This window comes from Anser anser, assembly GCF_964211835.1.
Source record: "Anser anser genome assembly, chromosome: 6".
Lineage (NCBI taxonomy): Eukaryota > Metazoa > Chordata > Aves > Anseriformes > Anatidae > Anser > Anser anser.
Window position 1 is genome coordinate 28,199,175 of NC_139726.1, and position 19,113 is coordinate 28,218,287.

A 19,113-nucleotide genomic window follows, 5' to 3' on the forward strand; every position below is an offset into this window, starting at 1 on the left:
CCCGCGGGGCTCGGCCGCCGCTGGGCGGGGGGTCGGCACACCGCTGGAGTAAGGGCACAGCCAGCCCTCGCCCTGTGAAATCCCCGCTGCTGTTGTGGTCACCGCTACCTGCGCTGAACGCAGGCAGAGCGCTTCGTGCCCGCAGGAAGGGAGCGATGCTTGGGCTTGATTAACTCCGGGGGTTGATGGTGCGTTCCGCAGGGCGTTCCTATGAGTCAGTGCTGCCTTACTGCCTCTCCTGGCCCTGTGTAGGAGCTACGCTGGAAAGCCAACAGTCAGAGAAGTACCGGGTTACACATAATCCCCATTTTTTCACATGGAGAGACTTTTGTACTTCAGACACTGTAACCAAATTATGTCCAAGAACTCATAACATTACCACAGAGGTGACATTCAGCTAAAAAGGCAATTTCCAGGTTCTCTACTTCTAAAACACTGCTTTAGTGCTGCTGGCTCAGGGACTCACTTAGAACGTGGTATTCATCCTTTCTGCCAGCACTAACCCCTCCCAAGCAACTGCACTGCTATTATGAGATTACAGATTATTGTCTAGGTTGAAGTTTGGTTTTAAGAAAGCTGTTTTCAACAGGCTGGAGAGCCTTTGTGCAGCATAGGTGGGCCAATAGGTTTAAAAATGCTACACCACTTGCCTCTTGAACTGCATGCACAGCTGTGGAGAAGGAAGTTAAACTTCCATTCGAATTAAGAGGTGAATGTTACTGATTTCAGCTGTTTGACGGTAGTTGCAAATGAGAGAAATTAGAGAAGTTATAATACACCTGAGAATAAAGTGAGGTTATTAAAGGAGGTAATGCAGGGTTGGTGGTGGCTGCAGTAGCAGGAAGGGCTTTGGGCTTTTGGGGAGGAGGCTTGGGTGTGTATATTTAGACTTTTTTAAAGTGTTATTTTTATTTTTAAATGTGTTCTCTGTTGTGTTTAGGCTGCTAAAAAATAAAGCTATGAATTCTGTTGACATGCCTGTGTCTTATGGGCTGAACAGAGACCAGTTTTGCAGGTACTGCACCAATACAGCTTGTACCCTGGGGATGTAACATATCTGTAACCCCAGTGAGTAAGAAGGGGCAGAGAGTCAGCATTACGGATACTTAGCATGTATGCAGATTTCATTGTTGTGTCTTTATGTTGTGCATAGGGATAGGTAACTGAACTCTGGGTTGTGGGAGCTTTAGTTGTTATCACAGAATTCTATGGAACAATAAGTAAAATTTAGAATTCCACTTAAGTTTCATGCCAGAGTCTGAGGCTGTAGTGATATCACTATAAGGCTCCTCTTCTGCTTTTAAAACTGTCTTTGTTTGTGAGTAGTAACAAAGTTTATGGTAACATTAAGTATGTTTTTTTAATTCTGTTAGTACTGTATGTTGCTTTAAAGCCCTTAAATGGCTTATTTTGTTGGTTTCCATAGTGTTTTTGAACTCATAATTGGCTTTTACTGTCAGCTTGGTGTAGTATCAATAAATTAGGCCTTCCTGCCTGCCAGGTCTTGTATGAGAAAAGTCATCTTAATGTTATAACGCTGTATAGAGTATGTCTTTTTTCTTAATTCTGATAGGGTTTAGCAGTTGTGTTTAAAACTAATTCACAGAAGTTTAAATACTGTGTAGTACTTCACTGGCTGACGAAGGTGCATCTCCTGACATTGTCACACTTGGAGCACGTCTTTCAGTCAGGGAGGCACAGCAGCGCTGATACAAAGTGCAGCTGCTTCAGTGGTTGGTGTTACAGAAGAACCCAGTAAACGGAGGTCGAAGACCATGTGGCTCGATATGCTCTGCCCAGCGATGCCTCCTACCCTTCCCCCAAAGCAGCTGGTAAAGCTAACCTACCTAGCGGTCACGGATCTCCTCTTTCTGCGGAGCTATTTTACGCTACCGTTACCCTTTTCCTGCCTTTTTTCGGGCCGGCCGCTCGGAGCGAAGCGCTCCCCTCCCCGCCGCCCGCCCCGGAGGACCGTGAGCAGCCCGGGGGAGGCCGCCGGGGCTCGGGGGGCCCTCCGGGGGCGGCGGGCGGGGAGGAGCCGTGGGGCGGCCGTGCGGGAAGTGAGCTCAGGCGCACAGGAAATCCCGCCCGCGCCGCGGCCTGTGTTTGCGCTGCGGGCAGAGAAAGGAGCCGAGCGCCTGCAGCGGCCCAGCCGAGCCTGCCGCACGCCCCGGGGCCGAGCCATGTCTGACCAGGTACGGTCGCCCCCGGCCCGGCCCGGGGAGCCGCCGGCGGAGGGGAAGGAGCGGCGGCGGGGGGCCGCGCGGCCCCGGGGGGCGGCGGCGGAGCTGCCCGGCCGCCCCCTGCGGACCGCGGGGCCGGGGGACTCGTGTGGGGGCGCCCCGCTCTCCGCCCCCGGTCTGCTCCTCGGATGGGGCCGGGACAGCCCCGGGAGCGGGGCTCCGCTGCGCAGCAGCCGCTTCCTTTCGTTTTCCGCTTCCCGGCCGTGCGGTAGGACGCTGCTCCCCTGGAGCTGGCCTGGCCTGCCAGCTCCTCCGTCGCCTGGGGAGCGAAAAAGGAAGGGGAAGAACCCAAGCCTTCCCCGTTCGGCATTGCCTACATCAAAGCTCCAGTCCTCCAGCGGGACCCTGTCCTGCCCTCTCTTCTCGTGCCTCGCTGTGTTGCTGCCGGTTGCGACTTCCCAGGCAGGGACGCGAGTAGTTGCTCGTACGGCAAGTTCCTGCCTTGCTTGGCACGGCACACATACAGCCCTTTGCTGTATCTATGGCTTTAGGCTATGTGGCCTGCTGGTGGAAAGTTAAAACAGCATTCCAGTTTTAATTTGTGTTCTGTTTCACTTGATCTCTTCTATTGCTTTCAGATGGCAGTGGTTTTTTAACGTTGCCGTGACAATCTGAATTTGGAAAAATCCATGTCAGTGTCTACAAAGGTTTCCTGCAATGCTGTGAAGTCGAGAATAGTTTCAGTGCCAGCCAGGAAATTAAAAGTATCCAAAACTTAGTATATACTGTGCCTCGTTAGCAGAATAACCTTGATATGTTGTGACCCGTGAATAGAAACCAGTGCTGTACATGCTGGTGGTTTTCTTCCCCTGACCCCTGCCTTTCAAGCCCCGTGCAGCTCTGTGGGTGAGGGTGCTATTGCCTCTCTCTGTCCCCGAGTGTGCAGCTATAAGCACAGCTTGTTGCTGAAACTAGTTAGGGTGCGCTTCCTGTGTAGTGAAATGCACGAAAGTGGCTGCATGTGAAGGAAAAGTAAATTCTGAACTAGATTTTGTAGGCCTGTCTTCGCATGACCCATTCTGTAGTGCTCTGCGTTTGTGAGCTAAGGCATGTTTTAACACAAAGCAGCTTTCATTAGGTAATTCCTTTTCCAGCCCAGTCCTGCTAAAACACATACATAACATATACGTGTTTGCTCTTTGGAGCTGCTTGAAATGTATAAAATTCACTGTATATGTTGTCCTTTTTTGAGTACGTATCTTAAAGGGCTTTGGCTAATGACCCTTATTTATTTATTTATTGGAGAGAGATAAGATAAACATTATCATATATTGTATCACACTGTTGGGGGGACTGTGCAACAAGAGCTAAACAGCTGCTGAAGCATCCATGAAATGTACAGTAATGCAGAACAGTAGGTCTTATTAGTTTGTTTATCAAGCCCACTGGAATAACAGATTGCCTAGAATTGTGCATTGCTTACTATGTCTTCCTTGGGGACCTGGAATTAAGTTCTTAAGATGACACCATTTGTCCCTAGTTGTAATTTTGGCTTGTCCTTTTAGGTATAAATCAAGAAGTGTACTTGATTTAGTTACTTTGATTCCAATAGGAAATTAACTTTTTTGATAAAGAAAAGTACTTGTAAAAAGGGCAAACTTCAAAAAACACATAGCTGCTTGGTGGGATCTTGGCAGAGGAAAAAAAAATCCCTACCATGAAGAATCTTGGGCTGTTCTTGCTCTAATTGAATCTAGATGCAGGCATTTTTTCTTTTCACGTACTGCAAATACAATGCTATGTAATTTCTCATTCGTGTAACAAATGTAAGAGTTTATTTGCTGGGTTAGGAAGTGTGTTGTAATCTTATTCCTTCTACAATTTTGAGTTTAAAAGTTCTAAAGTATACTGAGTATGTTCTTTGTAAGTCTTGGACATTGAAGTTTGAGCACTTCAGAAAACTGGAGGAGGAAATCCGCAACCTACAACTTTTACAATGCTTGTTTTGTGGTTCTGTTAGCTGCAACAGCAAATACCTGGCACGCTCAATGCATTTCATCCAAGAAACTTCAGATGTTTTAAGGTCGTGAGATTGGTGTTGATAGCAATGTGAGATATTACTTCATGTTGTGCTATTTAGGTTAAGCTGTGGGACAAAGCCTTTAAAACTTTAGGGATCTGATGTAAAGTTAGAACTTAGCATTGTGGTATTCCTGTGCTGTTTGTGTGGTGTTTTTTCCTTTTTTCATTTAATGTAAGGTTTCGTGATGCCCCAATAAACACTAGTTCTTTTCACAGTGCGAGTAAAAGTCTGGAGGTTTGCTTGTGGATTGTTTATCCGGGATTTTGTTAGCCAGTGGTAGTAGTTTAGTAACTTGCGCTCTCCTTGCTTTCTTTGTTCTTAAGTGTGTTTTGTTGTTGTTGTTACTGGCTTTACCATTTGGCATTGACTGGCAGTATAGCTAGCACTGACAAAATGCAGGGAGCTGTTTCAGTCTTGATGGGTTTTGTACTCTGGTTTCAAACCTTTTGTTTTTAAAAAAAACAAACTTTTTGGTCAATATTGGTTTTATCCAATTTCTCTTTTCCTGAAATTCTGTCTTTACCCTGATTTTTGTGGGTGGGAGGTTTCTGGGGCTTTAAACAAGCACCTTTATGGTATGGTGTTTCAGGACTCTGATTCCCTCTACTTTTTCTACGGTTTGCAGCTTTCCCTATTAATTCTTGGTACTTGAGTCTTCTTTCCCTGAGAGTGGGGATCAAATATCTTACGAATCCCTCCTTTCCAGTTGTATTGGCCAGAGGTGCTGTTATAGTAGTAATGATATTTTGTTATACCTTCTACAAGATGATTTGTTTGGGAGGGCTAAATAGGTCAATGGTACAATGCCTAGAAGTGCATGAACTATTACAAATACCTCTACTGTTGGGATAATATGCTGCTGTGCAATTCAGTTCTTATGCAAAGGTAAACTAAGTGACTGATAGGAAATGTCATGTAAAAAGACAGGATGTTCTTATAAATTCTTCAAGTGATAGCAAGAACAGGAGACAATTTGTTACATACTTTGCATCAGTAGAGATCTGAATCTTTCTAATTCCTTGAGGTTAGTAATCGTGCATGTAGACAGTAAAAATGCTGTCTGTGCAAGTTATCAAAGCAGGTCTCAGGTTATTGTTTTGTTTTTTTTTCCTCTGAGTCAGGACTGGAAGCCAGCATATCTTTATACCTGAAAATAGTCCCATGAGATTAGAGTTCAGATATGATAGAAAGGAAAAACTTTGGGGAGCCTGGTTGCTGTTACTGCTGAAGACTCCTTTAATGCTTCAAAAATGACTTGTTTGGAGACCTAAGAGAGTGTTTAGTTTCTTGAAGGCTTGAGGTCAATTCTTGGTTTGAGCTGGAAGAGTAATACATCAGTCCCAGCAGTCCAGGTTGTGCCGGGTGGGTATTTAAAAAAACAAAATTCAGGCCAGGTGGAGTCCATGATATTTCTACATACTCAGCAAAAAAGCCCCAGTTTAGGAAAACATAAGCCTTAGGTACCTGTACGTATTCTGCTTATTTTGTCTACTGTGATAAGCAATAGAATATAAAAGGTAGATTTGAAATATGATCAGCAGGGTATCATTGTTCCTTGGGAGGTTTTTCATCAAGCACCATCTGGATCTGCGGCAGTGTCTGCGTAAGACCTCTTTGTGTTGTAATGGAATGTAACCAAAGGCCTTATCCAAAATATGTAGTGACAGGCAAGGAATAGGGTTAATAATGCCTGATTTTTGGCTTGTCTGATCTATCAGCAGTGAACATGAAAACTTTGTCCTTGATTCATGCCTTATAGAATGTAATACTTAAACCAAGTTGAAGAGCATCAGTGCTTGAATTGTTGAATCAAACTTGCGTGTACAATTAATTCTTATCCTGGAAAGATATCAAAACATTGTAGTTCTTAGAAGTACAACTTTAACTTTTAAGAATTAATCTTGTAACAAACATGCCAGAAGGATGCTGTTAATTGATGTTTTTTTGTCGTAAGAGAAAAGGCAGCTTACCATCCTTTTGAAAGCAGTAACTGCTGTTGATGCAATTAGATGGAAAAATGTTTCACGGTTCACTCCTCACGCTGATACGGTGTCCTAAGTGTTTTCTGTTTACTCGTGCTGTCCATTTTTGTCAAGTATCTGAGTCTCTTGGTACGCTTGCTATTTTTTTGCTGACTGCTTGATTAGGAGTTAGTATAAAATCATATTTCCAATTTCTGCATGTCATCTTTTCAAATGATCCTTCTCATGTTCTTCGTGTTCCTTCCATTTTAACTTCTTGCGTGCAGACAGCCTATCGTAATTCTATGTTACTATTTTCACACACACAGGAAGTACCTTGAATAATTTGAATTTAATACAGCAGCCAACATATTGTCCAGTGAAAATAAGTGTTGGATTTTGATTACAGATTTTTGAAATGTTTTTTTCTTCCAGGAAGCAAAGCCTTCAGCTGAGGACTTAGGAGATAAGAAAGAGGGGGAATACATTAAACTGAAAGTCATTGGGCAGGTGAGTTTTTACATAACTGACATTTGGTGGATGCTGTGAATTTTTGAGTTATAGAAATGAACAGATGGAAGTTAATACGTTCAGTTCTTCAATGCTTATCTTCCCCTCCAACCCCCAAAAAAGCTATTTACCAGTTGCTGGTAATGTGTTAGCATCGTCTTAACTTCAGGTCTTTGGAATTCATGTACCCTAACCGTGAGATCAACTCTCTTAGATAGGAATAGGAAGAAGATTTTGTTGGTAGGCTTGTTGGTAATAAGTGGTGAATTACAGGTCTGAACTTAAGTTGTTTGAATAGATGTCCAGATACTTCTTGAACAGAATTCCTTTTCTGCAAAGAACCCCGAAATCATTTGATTTAACTCAATTTTGTTTGTTGGAGTACTAGTGTGGTTGCTAGGCTGTTGACTGGAGACAGATGACCTATAGTAGGACTGACTTAAACTAACCTACCTCTTGCTGGTTTAATCAGCAATGACAAGAACACGTTCAAAAGCTAAGCGTGACCCACGAGATTTTTGAGCAAAACCTTTTGTGGTCTGTTTTATCTGTGGCCATTTTGACAGATGTAGTTATTCATACCTTATAGCTGGTAGAAGGGACTAAGGAATAATGAAACCTAAGATTTTATTTTAGGTTAGTGTTCTGTTGCCAAGTCAACCTGTATCTTCTGGATAATTGCTGTAATTGATCAAGGTTTCACATATATTTGAAATGCAAGTTTTAACTTGTCTTTTGGAATCTTAAAGCAGAAGTCCCCTGCATATGTATGTTTGGATTTTCTAAGAGTATCAGCTGGTTAAAGAGGGGAGCACAGAGTGTGAAACAAGTATGGTATTTAGTACTTTTAAATCCAAAGATGTCCGTAGTGAGCTGAAGGTTATGTTACGCCACCTGTTTTAAAATAGAACTTCCTGCAAAAGTAATGAATTGAGTGCGTAATATGAACCTCTAGGATGACTTAGCCCCTAAGGTATGCACAGGGATAGTTAAAATTGTATAATGAATGGTTAAACTGTTCAGTGCTAGTTTTATGTAAGTTTTTATCAATGAAGGTCTTAAAATGACCATAGATAAAATAAGTAGTTACTAGAAAGAGTAACTTTTTTCTTTCCTGTTCTTAGGACAGCAGTGAAATTCACTTCAAGGTGAAAATGACAACGCACCTCAAGAAACTCAAAGAATCGTACTGTCAAAGACAGGTTTGTGAAACAATGATACTGAATACATAGTGGCTGTTTAGAAGTTATCTTTTAAAATGCCCGGACAGGAGTTTATAGTTACTTTAAAATTTTCTTGATCCAAATGAAATTCCCTTAAAGCTGTAGAAGACTGCAGCTTAAGATGAGGGCAGCCTTAGACGCTGTTACTATCATTAATATGGTCATCAATCAATGCTACCTGTTATGCCCTAAGCGGAAGAAATACACAATATTAATGGTTGATGTAGGTAAATAGTAACTACTGTTCTAGGACAATAACTTCACTTCCAGGTTCTGTGGCAGATATTGTGGATTCACTGCTGCTATTTCCAGCAGCCCTGGCCTAGTTTGCCTCCAGCTTTGGGGATAGATGCCTTGTGCGGCCTTTTCTTGAGCACTCATGTTGTAGTTCACTTTGTATATAATATATATGACTATATTCAGATATAATCATATGAAATACTTTATTTTAATACTTTGATACAAATTGAACTTGTCAATTCTGTAGAAACACCTTGTTCACATCAGATTTTCAGTGTTTTTAAGCTGATATCTGCATGCCACTATACGGTTTGCTATCCTATTAGAGGAGGAAAGAAAAGATTAAATATCAGATACTTGTAGCCAAACACAAATTCTTAAAATTGTGATTCATCAAAGAACTTGAAACTTGAAAAAAAATACTGGAAATTATTCATGCAGGACTCTTACTGACTGGAAATGCATGTGTGCAGATTACTTTCAAGAAATACATGCTTCAACAGACACAGCTAAATCTGTCTCCTGGGCTGAATTCTGGAGAGTTGCTGTTTTTGATGTCAAGTAATCTTTCTCTTAGAGGGACCACAAACATTTCTTCCAAATTGGCCAAGAGGGATTGTTGGAGCAGTGTGAAGAGCTTTTCCTTCCTTCCTATGAATTGTTACACCTAAAAATTTGCAAGCAATACTTGAGATGTAATTGATGCCCAAAACAGGTCATATTTCACTTGTGTTTGTTGTGCTCGTAGAGTAAGTGGAAAGAAGAGAAAAAGGTGAGGCGTTCAGTTTACTTACTGGGGTGAAGTATGGTATTCAGCTTTAACACAGGCATGCCGTACAAAACAGTACAAAACAAAGCTGAGGAATCTTCCCAGTTGTTGAGCTAGAACTCCAGTGCAACTTGAGAATAAACATGCAGTTCAGCACTATCATTCTCCTTGAGTCACTTAATAGTCTACATGGGGGCAACAGAATAGCTGAGCTCCCTTTGTAACAGGAACTAATGCTTTCCTTTTTGGCTTTCATGTGTGATGGTTTTCTTGAAAATGTTTTCTTATGAATACATGCAAGTTTCAATTGATTTTTCTTGTGTGTTTTTTTTAGGGTGTTCCAATGAATTCACTCAGGTTTCTCTTTGAGGGTCAGAGAATTACTGATAATCATACCCCCAAGGAGGTGAGTTTCTGTCTAGAAAGTGTTACGTATAGAGAGTTCACTGGAAAAACTAAATACAAAATTGGTTAGTTTATCTGTTCTGCTAGCCCGTTCATCTGATTGAAGATGTTTCTTTAAATATAGCCAACTTTCTAAGACTATATTTAGTCAAATGTAGTCTGACTATACTTGTCGGACTAGAATCTTTAAAAAGGTTTATACACGGGTTAGAAAAAACATTAATTGGACCTACATGTGTAACATTCCCTCAGAAGGGAGGGTGTAGTTACTCAGCAGAGGAAAAAAGACTAAGGGAACTGGTCAGTTGTTGAGATAGACCTTCAGTTTGGCTTTGGAACAAATAAGTATTTAGTTCACGTTTATTAGATGGAAGTGTAAATAAACAGAAAATAGGTTAGTTCTGCTGTCCAGTGACTTTTACCAATTGCAATGATAAAGCAGGAGGAAAAACTGAGTTACAATAATGAGCTTCTGGAACAAATTAGACCAACTTGTGCACTGTGAAATTCAACAAGCTATTTTCTTTGAGAGAACAGTTGTAAACAGGCTTTGAGTTGCAAGTTTTAGGTCTTAGCTGTCTTGTGCTATAATAGCGTGCTGTTTATAAGCCACATGGCTACACAGCTGGTGCTACTATGCAGTACTATGCATACTGCACTATGTTGTTGGTTATGTCCTTGTGCATCTATTACCCAAGAAGGGGTTACGAGAAAAGTAGAACTAGCTACTTCCAAGCTGGTGTGTACTGCTCCACAAGTAGATTTAGATTTTCCAGATCAGATTGTTGCTTTGACTTTGGGATGTGCCAAGATGTATATGATTAAAGGAAAAAATAAAAAATAAAAATCATGAGTGATGGGTAGTGAAATATTAATTAAAAAATTTATCACCCCTTTGTCTTTTGACAAATTACGATGGGACAGCGCAACAAAGCATTGTATAGGTTGTCTAGGACCTGCTCTGAATAATAACAGATTACACCAGATTTATAACAATTGTGCTGTTTTTTCTGTTCTCACAGCTGGGGATGGAGGAGGAAGATGTGATTGAAGTTTATCAGGAACAGACGGGGGGTCACTCAACAGTTTAGATCCTTCTGTTTGTTTTCTTTCCCCTTAATCCTTTTTTATTTTTAAATAATAGTTCTTTTGTAATGTGGTGTTCAACACTGAATTGAAACTGGCACCCCATCTCTGGGAGTTTATTTTCAAGCGTCTGGTATTTTGAATTCTCGTGCTCATTATACACTATTGTTTCTGTTTTCATTGTGCTGAACTTTTGTGATCCAGCTGCAACCCTGCTCTCCTTTTCCCTTCTGCCCTCCCCTTTAGAAATACATGTACACACATGCATTTGTATGTTCACTAGGTTCGTGCATTTCAGGCACGAAGGTTGTAAGATCTGCCAGGTGGGCGAGTGTTCTTAATGACTTCCATATCTGCCCTGAAGTTTTGATGTGTGACTGTTTCACTCCTGGACTATAACTTTCAGTGCGAGATGAAGTTTTTCAGAACTAAACTGTGGAGAAATTGTGTATCCATAACTCAGAGCTATTTTGCTTAAATTGTGCTGATGGCCCAGCGAAGAAGATCAGAGTTGGAAGTGGAAAAGCTAGAACTGTTGTCATCTGTACGTTGCTCCAGAGATGGCTTTGCTGAAGACATAGAATTGAAAACCCTAATGATTCTTAAATCTTGTCAGAAGATCCCAGAAGCATTTTAACTTCATATAGCAATTAGTACATGCAGGTATTCATGCAAGGATGTTCGCAGCAGACAACAGGTGTTACTTTGACACTCTTGTTTGTACCTTTTGGCCTGGGACGTGGGTTTTGAATGGACATTGTCTGTACCAGCTTCATTTAAAATAAACAACAAAAACAATTTTATAAACAATTTGTATTTTCTTTTTAAGTGTTTGGAAATGAGTAAACATGTGAAAAGTGATGATTGGGGCACGCTTTTCTAGTACCTCTACATTGAAGGTAGAAAAAGTTGCACTCTGTAAGTATACCTCGTATAAAAGCATTTACTTTTTTCTACTTGCCCAAGTAAAATAGTTGTGCTTGGTTTGCAGGGGACATATACTACTAGCTGTTTCTTGTCATGTTAGGGAATATTCACGTAGTTATGTACTGCTTCACTTCATGAACAAAGGTTAGGCTGAAAAAGGCAACTTGGAAGGAAATACAAGGACTGTTTCTAATGTCTACATTTCATATGATTATGGTACCATTGAATAATTTCTCTGTGGTGGATGACGTGAAAGTGTGAAGATAGTACATGAGGCCTCACTGAGGGTCCACTTATCTAATAGCTGGTTGGAGGTTCAAAATAGTCAGTCTGAGAACCTGTGATTGGGAATGAAAGCTCAGAAGATTATAGGCAGGGCAGCGTAGAGAAGGTTTCTGCACTCCTTGCTTCTGCTTTTCAGCAGATATATAGGACTTGTTCCTGGCTTGGTTTGTAAATCAAGTTCATTTTATGAATGCCAAATTCATGTAAAGGCCCATGTTAGTGCTGGCATACTTGGAAGAAGTTGCAGATAGGTTTTGAATGATCAGTTTTTATGGCACTTGCTGTAAAGCTATAAATGAGTTTTCTTTCCTTCTGTTTTTTTGTCCTATTTCTGATCTAGTAATACTTTTGTACCCATAGTTGCACTAAGAAATTTTTTTAAGATTATTTTTTTTGTCAGGAATGTCAGAATATGGGATTTTTCAAAGTATTCTATGCAAGTCAATTTTGGAGGCAAGAAAGAATTGCTACTACGTGGTAGAGTAACATAGCTTCTTTCAACTCATCTCCGATTGCTTTTTGAGAATACTAAATATATCTGCTTTGGGATACCAGAAATAAAACAGCCTTTTGAGCACTGTCAGATCATCTTTTAATTTAAATTTGTGTAATGATCCTGTTAGTAGTAGACACATTCCCATTATCATTCTGCAAGTTAGGAACTGAGGCACAGGGGGGACAGGGGTTTACTTAGGAAACTGAAAGTGGAGATGAGAACAGAATCCATTTCCACTGGGTTTGATGCCAGTACTTCTGTTGCTACACCGGCTTTCTTTAGTTCTTACTGTTCATTTTCCTCTTTCAAGTCTGTTTTTTATGCTCTTCCATATTAACTTTCTAGTTTTTGAAGCACTGTTTGTCACTTTCTTAAGACTATATGGAGGAGGGTTTCCTGCAGAATGCTATTTCAGCTTCAGTGGGATGAAGCTCAAGGCTCAGTTTTTCTGTTGTGTAACCTTGTCCTGAAACACATTTCCATACAGAGTGGATATGGTACCAGTGGTAAACTGATTTAACCTCTTTCTGACCAGTTATCAAGCCTTGAACTATTACCTGAATGGAGCTGCTGGTCTAAAGCAGCATCTGTACAGTTAGAACTGTTGATGGGACAGAAATAACAGGAATACTGTACTCTGACTCAGATTAATATTGAGAGCTCCATATAAAATGAGAAGATAAACTACTCATGCATTGGTACCTTTTTTAAGGAACTTAATTGTTTGGAAGTTGTACATTGAAATAAACCTGAATTTTGAAGTTGAGTGTACAGACTATTTTTTTTTTTTACTTCTTTGGAAGAAGTAATACTTTTCAAAGAATTTCTTTCCAGAAAGATAGTCCAGATTATTTCTAAACCATTCATGGATTTGAAGCTTATGACTGGAAGTTAGACTGGCCTTCATATGCTGGAGAAAAATAGAGAAAAGACTCTTCCTCCTGAAATTTTCTTTGAACTTCATCAATGTGCTTACCTATATATTAGAAGAACTGAGTTCAGCTGCTGATAACTGGTTCTGCTTAGCATTGCTTTGTTTTTTACTTTTAGAAACAAGTCGGAGAATTAAACAATATTCACTGAGTCTGTTATGCACTAGAATATAGAAGCTAATGTTTGCTTTAAATATTTCTAATTGTGAAGTTAATATACTTAATGTTCACTTTCATGCTGTATAGAAGCTGTATTGATAAGTGCTGTGAAAGATCAGGTTCCATGAAGATGTTCTTAAAGCTGCTATGTTTAAAGTGTTTATTCTCTTAAATATAAAAATATCTCAATTCTTGATTGTAAATTCAGCAAAATGAGATTTTGAAGTTAAATTTGTAAATGCTTGCAGATAATAGACTTCAGCTATGTCAGATGATGCTAGCACTTGAAGTCTGTCACAAATTTTGAATAACCACATGTTTAGAAGCACTAGAACTGTATACTACAGTTTTTTTTTTTGCTTTTCCTACTTGGAGTTAAAATCATTTTTAAGAGTACAATACTTATGTATCTGTGCTGAGCTGGGCATCTTCTGTATGTACTGTTGAATTATTGTACAAATAAATTTTCTCAAATGAGAAGATCAGCTTCTGAGACACCATACAGAGAACTGTAGGAACAGTGCAAGTTGGAAGTAAACTGGCTTTGTTTTGCTTTTAGAACCAATACTTAATGTGTATTTAATTCAAGTTCAACTTCAGCTTAAACAGATTGCAGAAATTGATTACTGTTCTCCATGGGAGACTTTCTACAGGAATGGCGATAAAATTTGCATCTACAAATGTCACTTTTTGTTAGATAATATTAGTGAAGCAGAAAATAAGATGAACTTGCAATGAAGAAAAGTTCTTAGCTTGCTATAGCTTGTCTTATTGTTGATATTGAAAACTTTTTCAATACAGTAACAAATTGATTGGTTTGGATGTTTCTTCCCAAAGTTAGCACTAAGATCTTCATACCTTTTGTAAACTGATAGTTCTATTTTTTCCTCTTAAAACTGAAGTGAACTGAAGAGTCTACAATGGAGCAGTGAAGGATAAATGAAATGTATTCTGACACCTCAAGAGGTTGTAAAGGTTATCATGGTCTGTCTGGGTTCGTTTCTGCGTGCTGCTAAAAACAAATGCTTTTACTTGTCTAATTTCTTGTCTATACAGACTGTAGTTGCAGCTTGGGAAAACAGCTTGGGGAATGAGAATAGCACCTGTCTGGTAAAGGAACACTGGTCTTCTTTTGAATCAGGTTGGAACCTTGAATTAGGCTTGAACTGGAAGGGCTCACTGCAATGACAAATACCTGGCACCAAGCATTTATTTATTCTTCTGTATCGTTTTCAGGCCTGGCTTTTTCAAGCAGCTGAAAATAAAACCCATGGATGAGAACCATCTTGAGTGTGTTCTGGTAGCTTCTATTAACAGTGCTTGTGGGAACTGCAGACATTGCTCCAGGTCTGCTCTTTGCCTGCAAACACTTAATAAAATGAGTTGAAGACACAGGTCAGACTTCCTCCTTGGATTAGAAAACTGGTGTTTTGACTCGAAACCTGCACACTCAATAGACTCATGGCTGGATCACTGGCAGTTTCTTTGACTTTGCCAATATGTAACAGTGCCTTTTGAGGCACTGAGTCTGGACAGGAGCATGCACTTGGCCCTAGGAGCTGGCTTTGAGCAAGCTTTGAAACAGGTTGGGCAAAAAAAAAAATGGTTTATGCTTGTACCTTGTGAGCCAATATGTTCTACTGTTATGACAGTATGAACAGAGCAGACAGAATATAGTTACTTCTGCTCACCTGTAGTTATCATGAATCCTCTCATCCCTTGTAGTGCTTTGTGACTGAGAAGTTGATCTAGGCTTCCTTTAAGACAAGGAGTTTGTACTGTTTGCAGCGCTTTGGTATGCATTGTGTAAATTCCCAGTTTCTGTGTTCTGAGGTTCTAATAGGAATGAGTTCTGGAAGCATGCTATGTTGGAGTCTGCTCTGATGGACTACATAAAGGTAATCATAATTTAAAGTGTAGGAAAATCTACTTGCGCTTTCTATAACGTAAATGGATGTTATTTGTATCTTTAAACTACATAAGATATATGCAAATTGCTGGTGGAATTTAGGGAAATATTGGAAAAACTGGTTAAATAGCAAAAGAACTACATTACATCTTGGAGCTTACATTGAAGGTAGCCTAAGTTTTACTCCTGAGGTACTGATGCTGCTCTTCAACGTGAACTACGCTGTTTGGAGTCCTAAGTAACTATTATTGTATAAGTTGGCACTAAGTATATAGATATACTATTATTACTAAGGAAAAAAAAAAGTAGCGTCACTTCCTGTATGATAGTTACACACCTGATTAAAAGCTGTGCTTACCTAGTGCCTTCTTTTTTCATCTGTTCCTTAGCCTCATATCTTGCCTTCTCTTCCTGGTATCTTCTTTTGTACTCCAAGTGTTCTGCTATTACCACCAGCTGCTGGCTTTCCTCCTCTAACCACATTGCTCCTTCTTTGTGTGCATTTTTTCACATCTTAAAAACAGATCAACAGCTATTGGTTACTCACATGCTTCCTATTTAGGAAATGTTTTTCATCAATTACAAATAGAAAATAATGCTGGAATAATCACATTAAAAGTATTTAAAATCTCAAAAAGAGGAATTTGTCTTGGAATTATTACTAAATCACATAATCTAACTTTTTACTTTGTTTCTTTAATCTGGTGTTTTGTATCTGGATTTTCAAGCCTTTCTCTACAGACACATTTTAGAAGTAGAATCATTCTTGAAGTGTCTAGCTACCAGGACTGAGGCTTTCAGTAAAGATATCGAATATATGGAAAACATCAAGAAATTAAAAAACATTCATGCTACATCTTTTGCTAGCATCTTGTACTATTGCATCATAGCCAAGCTGTAGAATTTTTTCAGGCTGCAGTGACTGTGGAAGAGGCAACTTGCTCCCATCTCTAATAGAGGAGCAGCAGGGGTGCTGTAAATTTGGGACTTAGTGTCACAGGAATTGCATGGTAAAGGCACAAATCTGCCTCTACTAGAAGTCATCTTTGCAGATGAATTATCTGCAGTTCAGGTAAGCATTAGCCTTCCTAAAGACTACCTGCTTTGTCATGTTGCTCTAGCTGTCTCTTCTGGAACTACAGAAACTTTCTGTGATAATCCCCCTGCTGCCAAATATGTTCTTGTGGCTTTTCTCAAATTGTGACGTCTTTACTGCCACCTCTTCCTGGCGCCTCCACTCTTCTAGTTTGTTTCTGTAACCTAAAACACAAATGATTATTAATTGCTATAGTAATCTCAAGTTTGCTGAACAATCTTGGCAGAACAGGTTCTTAGCCTGAAGAGCTAAACAGATGACCTAAACAAAGGAGAGAGAAACTGTAATAAAGAGAGAACAGGTGCTGGTTAGTGATACTTAGCATATGTCTGGTTGTTTCTGCAAATTAGTATGTTTTTAAACATATATTGTCTACCTTCTACCATCTGTAAGGGGGAAAGGTGAAAACCTGAGCTGTAAGTCGTAGCTGCATGCTTTTGGCAAGCACATGAGAGACTAAGAAGATGAGGATACAAGTATATTGTTTACATGAGACAAAGATGTGGAGACAAGGGATGGAGGAGAGCACAGACAGCTATGTAAAGTTCAGGGAACAAGAGCTGTGAGATTAAAAGTAAAGCACAGCTTTGTGAAACAGGAACAAGCCTGGAACAAGAAGAAACTTAGAACAAGAATCCAAAAGATGCACTGGATAAGACTTAGATGTAAATAGAATGGTAGTCTAAATAGTCTCTGCAGGAAGATTCATACTAAGAGTAAGAAGCATAAAAGAAAGTCAAGGCTAATGAAGAGAAAGAATATTCTCCTTATTTGGGGCACAAGAACTTAAGGGGAATCAAACTCAGTTCTTTTGCTTTACTGACTAACACTTAAGATCATGGTCCAAAGTAACTCAGGGTTCTCAGTCTGTCAGTTTGACTTGAATGTCTGCTTGCTTTTCCCCACTTAAATTGGGTGCAGCACTAATCTCGAAAAATGCTTACCAAGTCAGGTTTGCCCATTAGTTTCAACCATGTGATTTAATAGAAGATGATACAAAGCAGAAGATGCTACTTCTATAAACCTGTTTCTTTTGTAAATACCCATGACCAGAGAATATCCCTGCTAAGTGTTCAGTCACTTCTAGGTAGGCTGTAGCTCTTGAAAACACCAAAGGAGGTCGCTGTTTCCCCCAGTAAATATTTTTTTCTATATGTAGAGAGGAGGAGAGAGAAAGTATAGAAGCAGAGCAAAAAGATGGCATTAGAAGAGTGAGTTATCTGCTGTTTTGTATATGCAGAATGTTTCAGAAGGTGAATATAAATGTGGTAATTGCTTTACCACAGCTTGTTCTGATATTGATGTTTCTCAGTTTTGCCCTTATTTTTTCTCTAAATCTATGGCAGCAGAGGTAAGAAGAAAAAAATTGCTCTGTGTGTTTCTTGTAGTATAAAAAAAAAATTAATCATTAACCTGCATTACTAAGAGATAGTTTTGGTGCTGTCTGGCAAGTATATAGTCTTCATGAAATCACTAAGCTAGGTACAATTGGCTGAAAAAATAAATTTGTGACCAATAGTAGTTCACTGACAACACTAATTTTTCATTAATGTCTTGAAAATAATTTTAGGACAGACTCAGAGTGATAATTAATGGATGAAGTATTTAAAAAAGTTTAAGACAATACTAAATTTAGTAAAAAAAAAAAAAGTGCACTGCTAAAAGATGCAGCTTTATGTATGGACATGTTTCAGATTAAAATATTTGTTCTCCTCTAGATTGGAATTTGTCTACATTTACTAGATCAGTTTCCTGGCTCCTTCACGCTTAAATTCTATTAGTCTTCTATTATATTAGTTGGTGCTTGGTTATATGTGTTTCTTCATGCTGGAACACTGAAAGGTTTGGGTGCATTTTTGGCTGACAAAAAGGGAAGACTACAGTAGTTTTGTTATCATTCACATATTCCCTTTTCAGATTAGAACTTTATCATCACTAACCGCATATCCTCTGTGCTCCTCTATTCTTTTTCCAAATTTGCCTCTTCTTTTTCCATTTGTTTCTGATGCTCTTGCTTTTTTCTGTTTCTGTTCTTGTTCCTTCCTTTTTTCCACTTGTAGCTGCCTTTTCTTCTGCCTTTTTCTTGCTCTTTTTCCTGTGGAGATCTCTACCTTTGCCATTTTCCACGAGGAATCTGAAAAGGAATATAATTCATACTTAGAGCTAACAGATAAATCATCATTCATAGAATGTCATTAATATTTGAAGTTATTGAAAGATATGCTTTATGTACTTCTTGAAGTAGTTTTTGACTTGTGGGATTCTTCCTTTGTGGTGGTTGTGGTGAACAGTGCCTGTATTCTATGCTGAGTTCTATTATTTTTCTTCCTGTAGATACTCACCTTCATGATACCTGATGACTCTTACACATTTCCTAGTATTTAATGTCCCAATATATTGCTGTTTAAGCTGTATTTTCTGAACCTCTAAGTTCATATTTTCCCTTGTATTTTTTCCAAATGTTTTGAAGTTATTAGGGAGCAAGCACAGGGGGTTTATTTAGTCACAGAAAATAATGACATTTTGAGGAAACAGGTCTTAAAATAAGCCTAAAATTCTGATGGCTAATCTGTCAGAGGATCAATGCAGTGAAATCAGAACATTATGAACAGTCAGTGTTACAGAATCTATTTCTGAAGCTCTGAGCTAGGACATAGGATCTGGGGAAAGCTTGTATCAGTGGAAGCAAGGCTGGGGTCCCTAATGCTGAAAGGAGGACTGTACCAGATCATTTAACTGGTCTTAGAGTGATGCTTCAAGGAGCCTCCCTGTCCTCCCACCATGGCCTAGTCACTGGTGCTCCTCAGCAAAGTAAACTTTTCCAGAATTTGCAGTTATTTAATATGCTG

At 39.4% G+C, this 19,113-nt stretch overlaps 2 protein-coding genes across 4 annotated transcripts in view; one reads left to right on the top strand and one right to left on the bottom strand.

The window, feature by feature from the left end:
- Positions 1-36: 36 nt before the first annotated feature.
- SUMO1 (small ubiquitin like modifier 1) lies at positions 37-11,267 on the top strand. Of its 2 annotated transcripts, none has more exons than XM_083842329.1 (5): positions 37-188; positions 6,663-6,737; positions 7,862-7,939; positions 9,304-9,375; positions 10,397-11,267. In XM_083842329.1, the coding sequence occupies exons 1-5, from the start codon at positions 186-188 to the stop codon at positions 10,463-10,465; spliced, it is 297 nt and encodes a 98-aa protein (XP_083698455.1). In that variant the 5' UTR covers positions 37-185; the 3' UTR covers positions 10,466-11,267. The 2 variants fall into 2 exon arrangements, with proteins under 2 accessions (XP_083698455.1, XP_083698454.1); XM_083842328.1 differs by lacking the exon at positions 37-188 and adding an exon at positions 1,754-2,195.
- The window catches only part of LOC310901844 (uncharacterized protein), a 49,886-nt gene continuing 38,718 nt past the window's right edge, over positions 7,946-19,113 (bottom strand). The window contains exons 2-5 of one of the 2 annotated variants that reach the window (XM_083842332.1): positions 18,205-18,398; positions 16,268-16,428; positions 15,527-15,681; positions 10,516-14,628 (exon numbers count right to left, since the gene is read on the bottom strand). In XM_083842332.1, coding sequence (XP_083698458.1) covers positions 16,286-16,428; positions 18,205-18,398 — 337 coding nt within the window. In that variant the 3' untranslated portion in view covers positions 10,516-14,628; positions 15,527-15,681; positions 16,268-16,285. Of the gene's footprint in view, positions 8,868-10,515; positions 14,629-15,526; positions 15,682-16,267; positions 16,429-18,204; positions 18,399-19,113 lie in introns of those variants that run through there. The other variant, XR_014586208.1, reaches the window with a different exon arrangement.

What these genes read in the sequence shown, in the direction of transcription:
- SUMO1 (XM_083842328.1), top strand. Translation starts at nt 1,776, where the DNA reads ATGTGGCTCGATATGCTCTGCCCAGCGATGCCTCCTACCCTTCCCCCA. An exon ending in GCCGAGCCATGTCTGACCAG is followed by an intron (nt 2,196 to 6,662) that starts GTACGGTCGCCC and finishes TTTTTCTTCCAG; the next exon opens with GAAGCAAAGCCTTCAGCTGA. An exon ending in AATCGTACTGTCAAAGACAG is followed by an intron (nt 7,940 to 9,303) that starts GTTTGTGAAACA and finishes TGTTTTTTTTAG; the next exon opens with GGTGTTCCAATGAATTCACT.